The sequence below is a fragment of the Elaeis guineensis genome, chromosome 2, assembly GCF_000442705.2.
Source record: "Elaeis guineensis isolate ETL-2024a chromosome 2, EG11, whole genome shotgun sequence".
Classification (NCBI taxonomy): Eukaryota; Viridiplantae; Streptophyta; class Magnoliopsida; order Arecales; family Arecaceae; genus Elaeis; species Elaeis guineensis.
The window spans coordinates 94507295-94524259 of record NC_025994.2 but is presented as its reverse complement, the minus strand read 5'-3'; the positions used below and the strand labels follow the sequence as shown (position 1 = coordinate 94524259).

At 46.6% G+C, this 16965-nt stretch overlaps 1 protein-coding gene across 1 annotated transcript; it reads left to right on the top strand.

Moving 5' to 3' along the window:
• The first annotated feature begins 5257 nt into the window (after positions 1-5257).
• On the top strand, positions 5258-6030 carry LOC114914305 (uncharacterized). Its single transcript, XM_029265295.2, has one exon. It carries the CDS (start codon positions 5311-5313, stop codon positions 5797-5799), a length of 489 nt encoding a protein of 162 aa, XP_029121128.2. The 5' UTR covers positions 5258-5310; the 3' UTR covers positions 5800-6030.
• The last annotated feature ends 10935 nt before the right edge of the window (positions 6031-16965 follow it).

The following is a 16965-nucleotide window of genomic DNA, read 5'->3' as shown; positions in this document are numbered from 1 at the left end:
ACCTAAGCAGGGAACCGAACTCAGACCAGCATCATACGGAGCTTGCTTGGTGATGAGCTCTCTCTGCTTCGGCACCGACACATTCTTCAGTCGGTGAAAGTCCTCTCGATCTCCAGCCTCCACCCGACTGTTTTCGTTCGGCTGAGTCCGAGGGTCGTCCCAGCGAGAAGGGAATCCCCAAGGTAGCGAAGAAGAAGCAAAAAAAAATTGATTCTTCCACCCGTGGATCGACGATGGAAGATCGGTGATGAACGAAAGACCCTTCCAGGGATTGAAGAACCCCACCCTCGAGCTTTTAGATGGGATCGGAGGACGAAGAACGTCCGAAAGAGAGAGATGCGGAGAAAGATCGGCAAAAGCCGACACAACAAAGCAAAACTGATTATCAACCGGACTGAGTTCGGCACCAGTTGCACCGGGCAAAGCCCGTAATAATCCAAGACATTCCAGACAAACTTCGAAATTGAAAAGCGAAGACCTATCCGAAGGTCCTCGACATAAAAGGCCACCTGGTCCGGAGGCGGGTTGTTAACCCGACCCTCAGCCCCAGGGGTGAAGAGTTCGAACTGCTCCAGGATACCGTACTGCTCCCTGAGCCGTTCGACATTCGATCCCGAAAGTAAAGAAGCCTCCATCTCTGGGGTCGATCGAGAATCGTCGATCGGGTTCCCCGACCGACTTCCTCGAGGAGAGGTTCTAGCCATAATGCTGGCCCCAAAAGGAAGAGCAAAAAGAAAAATACCAAAGGAGAAAGGATGCAAGGAGACAAGAATGAAAAAAACTTCGAGAAGAGCTTTCGAAGGAGGACGAAAACGACTACCTGAAACTGGAAGATAACTCGACAGAGCCTCAGCGCCAGAAACAGAACAGTAAAAAGTGAAGTTTTGGATGTAAGTGGCCGCATATATATAAGACCCTTCGACAGTCGAGATGAAAGCACGTCGAATGAGGATTTTTCGGATGTCGACACGTGGCAGCGCCTGGGCCCTTCCTTGGTCCGATAATTCGGTGCACCTGCCCCAGATCGAGCCACGTCGCCTCCATCCGCATGAGCGGTTCCGGCCCAATAACCCCCTAACACGTTGTCACGGGGTAAGTATTTTCTTACCCAAACACCCGTGCGGCGCCCCAGCATGCCACACACCAAGGCCAGCCCTCTCGAGTCCTTTCCTCGGACATACCAATAAGCACGCAGCAGTCCAGCCACATAGCCAAGCTTGCACCTCTATGCCCCTGCCTGGCAACACTGTTGTACTGAATACAGATGACACCCTCAAATGCCCATAAGCAATCCGACCCCTCGAATCAACTGCAATGCTCATGCGCACCTCCATGCCATAATATAGACTCTTTCCAAGAGTGCTCCGTAGCTCAACACCTCTGTGTCAACTCTAAGGCTTTGCCCCTCAAGCCAAGCACTGCTCATCCCAGATGTTTTGCTTCTCAACATACCTTCGTGCTAAGACATAACCACTGTGTCACTGATCCGCAACCCACCAAGCTGCCCTTCAATACTACACATATCAAATCCACATAGCACGACCATGCAATGCCACTACTATACATGAGGCTCGGGCAAACCCATCTTTAATGCAGTCCAGCTAAACTACCAAGCTGACATGACCTGCAGCTCCCCCAAGCTACAGATGATCGTACACATCCGAGTCCTCTGGGATTCGACTATCCAAGCTTCCCCACAAACTCTTGTGCCACGATCCCGATCTTGCATCCTTGATATGCCTTTCCATCCCTGATCATATCGCTTGATAATATTCATGGCCTGCTCGCCCATTACTGTGTATTATTATGATCCTGGGGATACATGACCGCACCACCCAATATCTTAGGTCCACAGCCTACTCACACATTAAGCACTGCCACGGTATCGGCATCCAAGTCTGCCCCATCGAGTAAATATCTTCGATCGGATGATAAATGCATCAAGCCGTCCTCTCCTCGGCATGACCCTCTTGGCCATCCATGATCCTTGGCCCAGCTCCAAGGCACATATACCGATCAATATATCATAAGCCTTCCTTGTTCTCCACGACTGACCGGTTCCCATGGATCCCTGTGAGACATCACCTTGCGACGCTCACAAGACTTGCCTGTTTGGGTAGGCCACACCCTTGCCCGACTAGCCCTCTATCGCCTCTTCGCTCCACTACAGAGATCAAGAATGCATAGAGTAGTCTAGACAAATCCCTCAAGGATAAAACCTCGAGATATCCCCTTCCCGCATAATGTGACCAGCTCGTCCACCAACATTGCCCCGAATACCTCCACGTGAGATCATTCGGGCGTGGCACCACCATTGCCCACACAACTGTGCCATGGCGGACCCATCTCCTACGGGTCTGGGGGAGTCGGGTACGCGGCCAAAGCTCCGCGCCCCTCCTCAAACCAAGAGGAATCCTTGAGTATCCACATATATCATGGCGGACTACCACCATTCCAAATATCACGCATCCCGAGCCCCCCGATATCATGCCACGGCCATGCCGTTCCTTGGCGAACCATTGCTCCCTCACTACCTCAGCAAGGCATCCCCCTAAATCTCACCCTGGGGGTTCCAAATGATCGAGTAGCATTGCAAATTTTTGCCAAGCCAAATCCTTCGCAGCACCGTGCCACGCCCATGCCGGCACCCCCTGCGACATGCCTGCGGATAAGCCCGTGACAACGTGGTGGAAAAACTGCGTCTCAGAGTTAATTAACCGACGGCGGTTTGCATTCCCAATGAGACGGCGATTTGCGTTCCTAATGAGACATCTGACACCGGATTGTCCATTGGTATGGTCGCCAGAGTCGGGGCATGACGTGATGGAAAACCACTCCTTTCATCCGAGGCCATCGCCCACATGTTCATGCGGGCCAACACGACATCGGACTCAGGAGTGGGGGGGGCAATTGTTGGGATATACCGACTGATCCCCGTATGCCGACTCACCTTCGGACCAGTCCGACCGACGTCTGACTCTATTCACCGGACCAACGGACGACTTCGACAACGACTGCCGACAATGGCTGCCGAACAGACCCATACTGTTTTCGACCGATCGAACCCATATCACCGACTCACTGTCGGGGGTGGCAGCAGACGTCCGACTTCCACAAGGCACCAGATCAGCCGACGGTGTCTTCGAGTCACCATCCGACGATCCGACAGTCGAATACCGACATACAGTCGGCCAGCTCGTCCAAATGCCGTACAACCGCTATGGACTGTTCTCCTGCCAAGGACATGCTGTACGACCACCGCGGGGCGTTGTCCTGCTAAGGACATGGGTTAATGACCTGACAACCCACGCCGATTTGACAGCCTCCGGCGATTTGACAACTCTCCAGTTGTCTGCACCATTAATGGCGGGACCATACCGCATTCTACTATAAAACGGGATAAGACAACAATCTTGGTAAGCTTTCTCAAGCATGGGTAAGCTCTCTGAAGCGCCTTTAAGCTCTTGAGCTCTCTCCCTCTCACTGAGTTCCACTGTTGCCTAATCTCCTCTCTGACTTGACCATCGGAGGGTCCCCACCGGAGGCATCTCCAATCAGTGAGGATTTTTCTTACAGGTGCGTGATCCCGATGATCGGGCGACGAGGGGATTGGCCGCAATCAGGCTAAAATTCTGATACCCGATGAAAAGAGGGGGTGGTACTGATCATGTTATGTAAGGTGGTGCCGAGGACTGCCCAATTATCCAATTCTTGTATCTACAGTGTTACAAACTAGGAAACATACTCGATCAAATAGACTCAAAACAATTTATGGATGCATCTTAATTTATTGTCAAAGCAAGCTTTAATTTGCTTAAACAATCTCACCTATTTTCCAGTTATAAGCGATACCCCGTACTCTGGGGTAGGTGAAAATCAATAAGATGAGTGTGACAGGACGGCGTCAAGTGGGGCAATGTGCTGTCGCTTTGCATGACATGAGAATCCCACCTCTAGACTATTTGGTATTCCAAACATCTTCCATACAAGCTATATTAATTTATCGCATTTTATACAAGCAATATCTTTTGATGTGATTTATATATACAAGCAGTATCACTCCTCCATATTATTGTCCCGCTATGATTATGCAAGTAACGCTAGAGAAACGAAAAACTGATGTAGGAATTCCTACAAACAGGCCTCAGAAATCGGATTAGGACCTAAGTTATCATGGCTGGGCATATTTTGCCTACTTGCCTGAGTTGCGCAGGTCTCCGCAGATAGAAGTTTTGATTGTTAGCCATACTTCTTATGAGTACTTGACTGTTAATCTGCAAAGGTTGTTTTTGACTTAACCTTAATCTGGAACCCACACACAACAACAACAACCAGGATTAGCACCCAAGAGTGAGAGGGCGAGAGCCCAAGTGGCTGACCACCTGAGAAGAGCAAGCCCTGTGAGTGCTCCCTGTGATTTTTAGAGCAACTTCATTAACATTATTAAGAAAGGAAAAAAACCACGGGTTAAGTGGTGTTTGTTCCCAGAAGTGGATGGACTGCTTCATTGCATTTATTCCTAGATTATGATGCGGCCTTGTGAATGCGATGAGGCATCCCTTCAACGAACGTGGTATTTGATAAATTAGAAAGTCAAAAAGATCAAACGCCCGAGACAACTTCCTCATCTTTATTCTTCATCCATAATAAACTAGTTTAAGTTTTGTAAGTAATCTACAGTCATCGAGGTGGAAATATACAGCTGCGAGACGATACTGCAATCAAAAATTTTTTGCTGTGGCAGTGGCATGTCACATGGCACTTCAATTGATTTAAACCACTTAAACTCAGTGAATGAATGAATTGCAACCCTTGAGTGGATCAATATAAGAGAATTGGTGGTAGCATGGCTGGCCCATAGCATTACTGATCTACTACGAAGGACATTTCCATGAAACATCCCTGATATTTATTAGCTTGGAGCAGTCTAGTCTAGTCTGTGTAGATGATGAATTCAAGAGAGCAAAGACAAAACGTGCCTATAGCCATGGAAAAAGTAGAGTCCATTAATTGCCTTTTGTTTTAAAATTTTTTTATCAAGAAAGCAAATCTCGATCCTTATGCATGAGGATGAGGTCCATCCATTTGCATTCTAGGAGGTGGCTCAAGAGTCTTCTTGTCTAGCTGTCACGAGGGTGGCACTGGCGGTTGGCCTCATTTACTCCTCCGGCCTCCGCTGGTGACTCAATTAAAGGCTTCCCAACTGTCGCTGGCCTTCATGGCTTCATCCCATCATGCACTGCCTATATAAACCCCAGGTCTCCCCCTGCTTTTCTCCACAGCCAAAGTCCACCAAAAACTGTGTTCAAGATGGCTAAGCTCTTCCTGCTACTGTTCCTTATAAGTGCTCTCATTTGTTCCACTAGTGGTAGGAAGCTAGCGAGCAAGGAGGCCTGGGAGGAGCAGAAGTGGTTTCACCACCATGGCGGGCTCGGCGGCGGTGGTGGTGGCGGTTTTGGTGGAGGAGGTGGGCTTGGTGGTGGAGGAGGCCTGGGTGGGGGGGCTGGAGCTGGATCTGGAGCTGGGTTTGGCGGTGGAGCTGGGTTGGGTCATGGTGGTGGGCTTGGTGGAGGTGGTGGAGGAGGGTTTGGTGGAGGGGGTGGTGGTGGACTTGGAGGTGGGGCTGGTGAAGGTTTCGGAGGTGGAGCCGGCGCTGGAGGTGGGTCTGGGCTAGGTGGAGGTGGGGGGTTCGGAGGTGGAGGTGGCGGTGGGTTTGGTGGTGGTGGAGGAGTCGGCGGTGGAGCTGGAGCTGGGTTCGGAGGAGGAGCTGGGGGTGGCGTTGGTGGTGGGTTTCCTTAGAGGTGTCATAACCCGCTCCCACCCTTCGCAAAAACTGTTATAGGAGTGTTAAATTGTATTCTATTATTTCCCCACATGTAACGGTGTGATAACTCCGCTATCCTCGTCAATAATAAGTGCATTGCATAACGGAACAGTTTAGCATGTGTAACGATTTCCTATTCCAACGGGAATGATATATTGCAACCCTGTGTAATTATCTGATCAAGAGCGTGATTGTTTTCTTCCTTTTATTTTGTTGCATCATGGTATAGATTAAAAGCATGGTTTAAAATGACAACTACGATGCGTGCTCAGGAGGCTGCTTTCGTTACGGCAACAAGACTTGACTAATTAGCTATTGCAGATCAGAAGTAATAGTTGTTATTTGTCTCCTTAATTTTTCAGTATAATTTTTTTATATTATTATTATTTTTAATATAGAGAGTAAATTTTGACATACCATAAAAATATTGCTTCATTGTAATTATATAGAGACCACGGATTAATATGAATAATTTTTTCATATGCGGAGTGGTAACTCGGACCGTCTCAAATAATATTTTATACAAATCAAGTTATCAGATGGTGCAAAATTATCAAAAAATAAAATAAAATAAAATTTTCTGTTTCCGCTGCATAGCAATCAATAATGCAAACACCCCAGCCTGCTATAATTAGAGACAGTATTATTAAAATCTCATTTACATATTTATAGCTCAAGAATTCTGGTCTCTCTCTCAAACACACGTCGTGCACACGGCGCACAACTGTAAGTTTGGATGAGACCATCACGTGATAGAACAGTGAAACTGTTACCAGCCATAAGGCTGGATTACGTTACCAGGCGATAGAGCAGGGTAATATCACTGGAATTGCGTGTCCCCTTTATTGAGCTCCTGACTCATGATAGGACGTGCGATAACCCCGTTAAGCAATTAATGCGTGTTTTGCCGATCTTCCTGAAAGGAGATCTAGGTTGATGCACCCTGGAAACGACTTGAGTGTGGCAAAATTAGTTGAATTAATAATACGATTATGCTCCGAAAACTGGTACGGTTCTCCTCTGCGGGGATGAGTTTAGCGGTGCATATTTTCCTGTTGACTTGGGTCAAAGTAGAGTGGGATGCTGAGCTTGGTCAACCAGCAGCGGACAAAAGTTTCACATGACAATTGTGGATGATGCCCAGGCGCCAGGGTAGCAACGTCATCCTTTGGCTGGAGTGCATCCATATGTTCTTGTACCCACTCTGCTTGTGAGCTATTGTAATACTTTACGTTAACGGTTACCAACCGGCGTTGGACCGAAAGAAGCGCCTCACTGTAACCATTCTCGGACTCCAATTTGCTGAATTGCACCCACATGTGCTTGTACGAATTAAGTTCGATGGAGGCATACTTTAAGTTAACATGCAACCCGCAGGCATAGGACCGAAGGAAATCATTGGGACCACTCACTGCCTCCGATTTGCTGATGACATACTCTGCAATGCAAACAAAGACCTTGCTGACGACTTGAAATTTATCTGTCTACTCTTTGAAGCTTCTCGCGGGATTAAAAATGAACTCCAGAAAATCCTCAATGATTGAAATTGGAATTGATGAGTAAGCAAGCAAATGGCTTGCAGATCAATTATCTTGGATTTTCTCTCCACTACAGAAAATCATAAGCAATTGAATAGAATTTCCTCAAGGAAACGATAGAAAGAAATTAGCGATCTGGAACGGCAAACTTCTTTCTCTATGACGCCAAATAACACTAGTAAATGCGGTTCTCAGCACAATCCCTATGATCTACTAGATGTCTTCTATGCATCTACTAATTAAAGTCATTGAACAGATTGATAAGATGAGAAGGAAGATCCCGTGGTGTGGATGCAAGCTATTTCAAGAAGGGCAATTAATGCTTCGCCAGCTGGTCAGATATGTGTCGACCAAAGGAATATGGAGGACTGGGAATCATTGATTTGTGCCTACAAAACCAAGCTTTCTTCTAAAATGATGGTGGAGATTCTTCCACGAACATCGCAGACCATGGAGGGAGCTCATTCGCAACATTCATTTTGCCAATAGAACTCTTAGTCAACCTACCATTCACAGCCTCAAAATGCATCCTCCCTGGCAGAAACATGTTCATAAACTAATTAAGATCTCTCTTCTTCTCTAGCATAGTATTCATCTTAGGCAATGAATTCAAGCAGCATCTTGGCTCGATTCATGGATAAGCAATGAACTGCTTAAGGTCCTTCTCCCATCCCCTTTCTCTTTGTTAAGACACCCTATGGCACAGTGGCCGACTGACAGCAAATCTTGGATCTCGGATCCCTTACATCAATGTAGTACTTTTGTCACACCTCCGGCCCGAGATCGCGAGCAGGAGGTCGCGGCAACCGCCGCATACTTACGAAAAACTCTCTCCATAAGCATGCAAGGCATCTCATCACGATATCAATACATCACAGCGGAATAAATTCAAATAATTATTATTCAACTTTAATTCAAATAATTAAAATAAATATCTTACATCCAATAAAATTTTACTAAAAATAAAACAATAGATCTAAGTTCAATGGAGTTGTCAATACTAAATCTCGCCTCTAAAAGCTCTGTCCCAATATTTCTTCCCACGCTCGAAATTAATTATCTGAATCTGAAAAATAGAAAAAAAGGTAATGAGCTAGACAGTCCAGTAAGTAACAAATATTTCAACTAGATATTTCAGAAATTATATAATTTCAAGAACAATGTTGCAAATAAACATAAAAATATATTTCATGCTGATTTAATATAAATTTAATATTTTAAAATATTCACATATAATATAATCATAAATCCGATTCGATTCAAAACACTCGTAACTCAACAGCCTCGACTATGACCAATGTTTAACCCCCATTGGCGGGATCCACTGAATACCAGCGCACAACCCCCACTGGCAGGGTCCACAAACACCAACGCACAACCCCCACTGGCAGGATCCACTGAGTACCAACGTATAATCCCCATTGGCGGGGTCCACTGAAACATAGTTAAACTGAGAGCATAAATCCGATCTGTATCAAAACACTTTGTATCATAATATATCATAATTTTTTACTGAACATGTGCATAATCGACGTACCATAATATTTCAAAAGTACTTTTCTTTCAAAACATAATTCATAATTCATGCATAATTTCAGAGAATAATTATTTATTTTCAGATTAAATATGAAATATCTCGAGAAGATGATTCATTACTTACCTTTCACGGAGCACTGAATGAATAGATCGACTAACTTCTAGGAGATTCTTCAGTGTCTATTATCCAAAATTATATTTTTATATTAATTTTAATTCAAAATTAAATTTAAACAAATTTCAAATCAAAACCTCACTTAAAATCAGACTCTTCCCTAAACTCGATCAAAATCATCAAAATGAAGCCTTTCACTACGCTAATCCTAGAGGAATAACATTGGAGAGAGAAATTCATCAAGAGAGAGAAATAATCTAGAGAGAGAAAATTCTAGAGAGAGAAAGTAGAGAGAGAAAGTCCAATTCTAGAGAGAGAAAGTAAGGGTTCAGACTGAAAAAAGAGAGAAAAGAGAGAGAAACTCTCTCTCATTTTTTTATTATTTATTTATTTATTTATATATATATATATTTTTTTTTTCTTTTTTCTTTTTTTTTCTTTTCTTTTCTCTTTTTCTTCTTTTTTTTCTTCTTTTTCTTTTCTTTTCTTTTCTTTTCTTTTCTCTTTTTCTTCTTTTTCTTCTTTTTCTTCTGTTTTTCTTCTCGGGCTCCTCCATGGCTGAGACAGGGGACCGGCGGGTCTCCTACCTTGACCGGCCGTTCAGGCCACGGCCGGCATGGCGAACCCGGCGGCAGGGGAGGGCCACTCTCCAGGGTTCAGAGGGGCAAGGCCGACGGTCGGTTGCGATCGCCGGCGTCGAAAAATCCACGGGAAGAAGAGACCAAAACAGAGGTCTCTTTTCCGACCAAGAATCGACGACATCCGTCGCCGGCAATCGCGCACAAAGGCACGGAAAGAAGGGGAAAGAAGAGAGAAAGAGAAGGGGAACTCACTTCGGCCTTCGGTGACCCCATCGGCGAGCAATCACGGTGAGAACAAGATGAGTGTCCGCGGCTTCAATCGGAAAATCAGGGAGAAAGAGAGGGGTAGCGGTCCGGTGATCGGCTTCTAAGGAGGGGGAGGGTCTTTTTATAGAGAGCCCTAGGACTTCTAGTGGTCCTAGGACTCCGATCTCCGAGATTTGATCGGAGAAGAAGACTCCTACCGGAAGTCTTCTTCCCGGTTCCCTGTTCCTGTTTGTTTGTTTTTTTTTTTTTTTTTTGGGCTTGGTTCTTTTAATTTGGGCTTAGACTTGGGCTATAACATTCTTCACCCCTAAAAAAAATTTCATCCTCAAAATTTTTTCATACCTGTCACCATTGTATTGGAAGCCTGTGCATTCTATTGAGTAAGCGCATAAACTCTTCCCTGGTTTTTAGGAATCTGTCCACCACCCCTATGTTGTCCTTCATAAGTTCTTTGGCCAACTTGATTTTCAGTATTTAGCGGGTAGCTAGCAATTTTATGATCCATCTGATCACATTTGAAACAAGCACCTGTATTCCAATGGCAATCCTTGTCTGCATGATTTTTGCCACATCTGGAGCACTGCTTACTGTCAATCTATTGAGTCTTATTATCTATTGCTCCTTTAGCTGAACTTTTGATGTTTTTATTATTCTGCCCTTGTGTATCATTTGATTTTGCTCTCTTTCTTTGCTTTCTTTCCCTTTCCATGCGTTCTTCATTGACTTCTCTTTTAATTATCAGTGCTTTGTTTACCACATCTGCATAAGTTGTCAATTCATATGGAATCACTTGTTTTCGAATCTCAGTTCTCAGTCCCATCTCAAACTTGTGAACACGTTCTTGCTCACCATCCACTAATCTCGGAGCAAATTTTGCTAACTCTGTAAATTTTGCTTCATATTCAGTCACACTCATACCCTTTTACTTCAAATAAATAAATTCTTGCTCTTTCTGGATCCTTATACTCCGAGGAAAATACTGATCATAGAATGCAATCCGAAATCTTTTCCAGGTAAGTATTTCGCCGTCTTGTTCATACTTGCGCTGTAGTCACTGACACCAGTTGTATGCTTCTCCTTGTAGTAAATAAGCTGCATATCGAATCTTTTCTTCATCAAGACACTCTTGGACAGCGAAGGACTTCTCCATCTCCATTATCCAGTTATCAGCCTCCAAAGGTTCAGTAGTCCCTTTGAAAGCTAGAGGAGCAAGTTTTTTAAATTCTGAAATGTTGTTCCGTTGTACTGGTTGCTCTCCATGTTATGGTGGTGGATGCTGATGTTTTGTGTATCTCGTTGTATCTGCTGTTGTTCAACCATTTGCTGCTGTATTTGTTGTTGCGCTTGTACCATCCTGATTAGGGTCTGCATTAACTGAGCCATATCTGGTTCCTGACGTGCTCTCGAAGTACTCCCATTAGGATCTACGACTCCCTCCTCCTGAGGGGTGCCACTGATCAGATGGGGAGTGCTACCATCCCGTGGTTGTGATGTCTCTCTTGCAATTCCTTGAGTAGTTCTTGTCATTCTACGGGGAGGCATCATAACCTTATAGTAGTAAAACTTTATTAGATTCATTTGTCTATTTGTTAGGATAGGTTTATTATGATGCTCATACTTTAACGTCCCAATATTTCTAATGTTTACCCACCTACACTCATACTATATCAAATTCTATGTGTCATAATTTATCCACTTATGCTCTGATATCATATTAATTATCACGCCCCCAGTCCGAGATCGCGAGCAGGAGGTCGCAGCAACCGCCGCATACTTATGAAGAACTCTCTCCATAAGCATGCAAGGCATCTCATCACGATATCAATGCATCACAGCGAAATAAATTCAAATAATTATTATTCAACTTTAATTCAAGTAATTAAAACAAATATCTTACATCCAATAAAATTTTACTAAAAATAAAATAATAGATCTAAGTTCAATGAAGTTGTCAATACTAAATCTCGCCTCTAAAAGCTCTGTCCCAATATTTCTTCCCACGCTCGAAATTAATTATCTGAATCTGAAAAATAGAAAAAAAGGTAATGAGCTAGACAGCCCAGTAAGTAACAAATATTTCAACTAGATATTTCAGAAATTATATAATTTCAAGAACAATGTTGCAAATAAACATAAAAATATATTTCATGCTGATTTAATATAAATTTAATATTTTAAAATATTCACATATAATATAATCATAAATCCGATTCGATTCAAAACACTCGTAACTCAACAGCCTCGACTATGACCAATGTTTAATCCCCATTGGCGGGGTCCACTGAATACCAGCGCACAACCCCCACTGGCAGGGTCCACAAACACCAACGCACAACCCCCACTGGCAGGATCCACTGAGTACCAACGTATAATCCCCATTGACGGGGTCCACTGAAACATAGTTAAGCTGAGAGCATAAATCCGATCTGTATCAAAACACTTTGTATCATAATATATCATAATTTTTCACTGAACATGTGCATAATCGATGTACCATAATATTTCAAAAGTATTTTTCTTTCAAAACATAATTCATAATTCATGCATAATTTTAGAGAATAATTATTTATTTTCAGATTAAATATGAAATATCTCGAGAAGATGATTCATTACTTACCTTTCATGGAGCACTGAATGAATAGATCGACTAACTTCTAGGAGATTCTTCAGTGCCTATTATCCAAAATTATATTTTTATATTAATTTTAATTCAAAATTAAATTTAAACAAATTCCAAATCAAAATCTCACTTAAAATCAGACTCTTCCCTAAACTCGATCAAAATCATCAAAATGAAGCCTTTCACTACGCTAATCCTAGAGGAATAACGTTGGAGAGAGAAATCCATCAAGAGAGAGAAATAATCTAGAGAGAGAAAATTTTAGAGAGAGAAAGTCCAATTCTAGAGAGAGAAAATAAGGGTTCAGACTGAAAAAAGAGAGAAAAGAGAGAGAAACTCTCTCTCATTTTTTTATTATTATTTATTTATTTATTTATTTATATTTATATATATATATATATTTCTTTTCTTTTCTTTTCTTTTCTCTTTTTCTTCTTTTTTTTCTTCTTTTTCTTTTCTTTTCTTTTCTCTTTTTCTTCTTTTTCTTCTTTTTCTTCTGTTTTTCTTCTCGGGCTCCTCCATGGCTGAGACAGGAGATCGGCGGGTCTCCTGCCTTGACCGACCGTTCAGGCCACGGCCGACACGGCGGACCCGGCGGCAAAGGAGGGCCACTCTCCCGGGTTCGAAGGGGTAAGGCCGGCGGTCTGTTGCGATCGTCGGCGTTGGAAAATCCACGGGAAGAAGAGACCAAAATAGAGGTCTCTTTTCCAACCAAGAATCGGCGACACCCGTCACCGGCAGTCACGCACAAAGACACGGAAAGAAGGGGAAAGAAGAGAGGAAGAGAAGGGAAACTCACTTCGGCCTCCGGTGACCCCATCGGCGAGCAATCACTTCGAGAACAAGATGAGTGTCCGCGGTTTCAATCGGAAAATCAGGGAGAAAGAGAGGGGTAGCGGTCCGGTGATCGGCTTCTAAGGAGGGGGAGGGTCTTTTTATAGAGAGCCCTAGGACTCCTGATGGTCTTAGGACTCCAATCTTCGAGATTTGATCGGAGAAGAAGACTCCTACCGGGAGTCTTCTTCTCGGTTCCTGTTCCTGTTTGTTTTTTTTTTTTTTTTTTGGGCTTGGTTCTTTTAATTTGGGCTTGGGCTTGGGCTATAACAACTTTAGTCAGAGAGGATGAGAGAAATTACAATTTTCGCAAAGCCCGTGACTTTTGGGTGGTGATTTCAACTTCACCACTTCCATTTAAAAGGCCCTCTTCAATCCTATGTCGGACCATTTTCCTATCGCATTGTGGTGCAATGTCAAACTTCATGCGCCAAGAATCTTCAGGTTTGAAGTTTGGTGGTTAGGAGAACCTGATATCGAGCACATTGTCTATCAACCATGGAGAAGCATCAAGGGTTGTGTTATTTCCATGGCCGCTTGGATGGAAAACCTCAGAAATGTCTACTCGGCCCTTAAATCTTGGTCTACATCTAAGAGAAACGCAAATAAAGAACTGAAAGACAAGTTGCTCCATGAGATTGGCATGCTTGACAAGAAGGAAGAGAAAAGTGACCTCTCGCCATCTGAATTTTCAGCTAGGAGCTCATTGAGTGTCTCTTTGAATGAGTTGTACCTAAATGAAGAAATGCCTTGGAAGCAGAGATCCAAACTTACTTGGATTAAGAAAAGGATAGCAGAACACTTCATATTTTCACAAAGTCGACTCTTCCAGCAAAGGGAGGAATCACATCGAGGTTCTATTGGACGAGATGGTTCAGAAGGTTAGCAGGCTGTTTAACCAAAGAATCTGCATTGATCCCGGAAATTGCAGAATTAGAATTGTTGGGGGATACCCACCGACCGACCGACCGACTATCGGAGGGCCCGACCGGCTGGCGGCCCGACCGACCGACCGACTATCGGAGGGCCCGACCGGCTGGCAGCCCGACCGACTAACCAACGGCCCGACGGACGACTCTGACTGGCCGATCGTAAGTCGGGCGACAGGCCGACGGACGCCATCAGCGGCTAACTGCGGCCATTCCACGGTCCATTCCCGACCGACTAAACCCAGAGGTCCGGTAGCCGACCCACACGAAGCTCGCCGACCGACGGAGGAGTCCGACGCCACTCTGCTGGCCACCGACCTTGGGTCGGCCGACTCCACCAACCACCGTACGGCCGCCGGACGCTGTCAGCTCTGACACGGACATGCGGCACAGTTACCTAGGGGCATTGTCCCGCCGAGAGCCGGGTCAACCCTGGTGATTAGACGGATACATGGCGACATGACGTTTTCACGGCGGTTCTGACAGCCTACAGTGAGTTGACAGTTCCTCACTTGTCCGCGCCATTAATGACGGCGCCATACCGTGCTCCACTATATATACCGGGGAAGGCAACAGTGCAAAGGATCGATCCGCCCGTCTCTCCCACATACGCAGGCTCGCTCCTCCCTCTCTCTCTTCCTCTCTCTTTCTCAGAGCTCTCTGTCTGCATTTCACTGTTGCCCAGTCACCTCTCTGACTTGACCGTCGGAGGGTCCCCGCCGGAGCCGCCTCCGGTCAGTGCGGACTTCCTTTTGCAGGTGCACGCTTCCCGGCGATCGGGCGACGAGGCGATTGGCCGCAACAGATTGGCGCGCCAGGAAGGGGACAGCATGACAAAGACAAGAGCTCAACGATCGAGAATCACTGGGTCGGCAAGGCGCTCTTCCCGCCGGGAAGAGGCCTCTCCACCACCACCGGCGGCGGAGCCTAGCTCTCCGCACCCTGCAGTGACCACGGAGGCCCAGATTGCGGCCATCGTACGGCAGATGACCGTACTGACCGACGCAGTCAAAAGCCTCCAGCAACAACTGGCGGCCCGACCTGTGCCTTCCAGGAGCAGCCGCCGACGGCCGCGCCGACCCCTGTCGCCTCCATGCGAGCGCTCCCGACAGCGCTCCCACGGAGAGGAGGAGGGGCGACCACGGCGCGACGACCGACGGTCCCAGCGGCCCTCTCCTTCCCCGTTGAAACGGGCGAGGAAGGAAAAGCGGCCGCGCACACCGTCGGCCTCTCTTTCAGAATCCTCCAGAGGCTCCACCCCCGGGGTCTCCCAGCATCGACGAGCGGACGACTACGAGCGACGGTTCGAGGAGATCGACCGCCGACTCGCCCAACTGCAGATGGACGGCCAGAAGTCTTCGAACGACGTCGACTTCCAGACCGCCCAGCCTCTCTCTCGACTGGTCCTCGATGAGCCGATTCCCAGTCGGTTCAAAATGCCGAACGTGGAGCCATACGATGGCTCCGCCGACCCAGTCGACCACCTCGAGAGCTATAAAGCTCTCATGACGATTCAAGGGGCAACCGACGCTCTTTTTTGCATCGGCTTCCCCGCCACACTTCGCAAGGCTGCCAGGGTTTGGTACTCCGGTCTTCGATCGGGCAGTATCCATTCCTTCGCGCAGCTCGAGCACTCTTCGTGGCCCATTTCAGCACCAGCCGAAAGCCGCCGCGAACGTCGGATAGCCTTTTCTCCCTCAAGCAGGGGGAAAACGAGACGCTCCGACACTTCGTGGCGCGATTCAACGCGGCCACGCTCGAGGTCCGGGACCTCAACGAAGACATGGCGGTTTCAGCCATGAAGCGGGGCCTGAGGTCATCCCGGTTTACTTATTCTCTGGACAAGACCCTCCCCCGAACATACGCCGAGCTACTGGAGCGCGCATACAAGTATATGCGCGCGGACGAAGGAGCGTCCGACCGACGCTTGGTCGAGCCCAGGGGTCCGAAGGAGAAGCGAAGAAAGGGTCGGGAGCCCGCCGAACCAAGCAGGCCCCCGGCCGATAGTCGGCTTTCTCCACCCCGACAGATCCAAAAATCACCCCGCCGACAGACTCCGAGGTCGGTGCGTCCCAGGTATGACTCCTACACTCCTCTCTCCGCTCCCCGTGCGCAGATATTGATGGAGATCGAAGGGGAAGAATACCTGCGACGGCCTCCGCCTCTGAAGGCAAAGGGCCTCGACCATCGGAAGTACTGCCGGTTCCATCGGAGCCACGGCCACGACACCGAGCGATGCATCCAGTTGAAGGATGAGATCGAAAATCTCATCCGCCGGGGGTATCTCGACAATTTCGAAAGGGTCCGCCGACCCGACCGACTGCCGATCGACGCCCCCAGCCGACTGAAGAGGCGCCGACTAACCAGCCGACGGCTGGAGTCATCAACATGATCTCCAAGCGGCTGGGATCGGGGACGTCTACAGGGGGAGCCGACGAAAAGCCCGCCCGACGACGTATTACCTTCCAGAAGACGACGTTCGGGGCATCCAGACTCCCCACGACGACGCTGTTGTTGTGTCGGCGACAATAGCCAATTATGATGTAAAACGAATTTTTGTTGATAATGGAAGTTCGACAAATGTTTTGTTTTACTCGACCTTCTCCCGAATGCGACTACCGACTGATCGACTTAGTGGGGTCTCCACGCCCTTGATCGGCTTTGCCGGAGACACCGTCACGACAGAAGGAGAAATCACCCTGCCCGTGACGGTCGGTACCG

Bases quoted from the DNA above. Each gene is read 5' to 3' on its own strand.
- LOC114914305 (XM_029265295.2), top strand. From the start codon at position 5,311: ATGGCTAAGCTCTTCCTGCTACTGTTCCTTATAAGTGCTCTCATTTGT.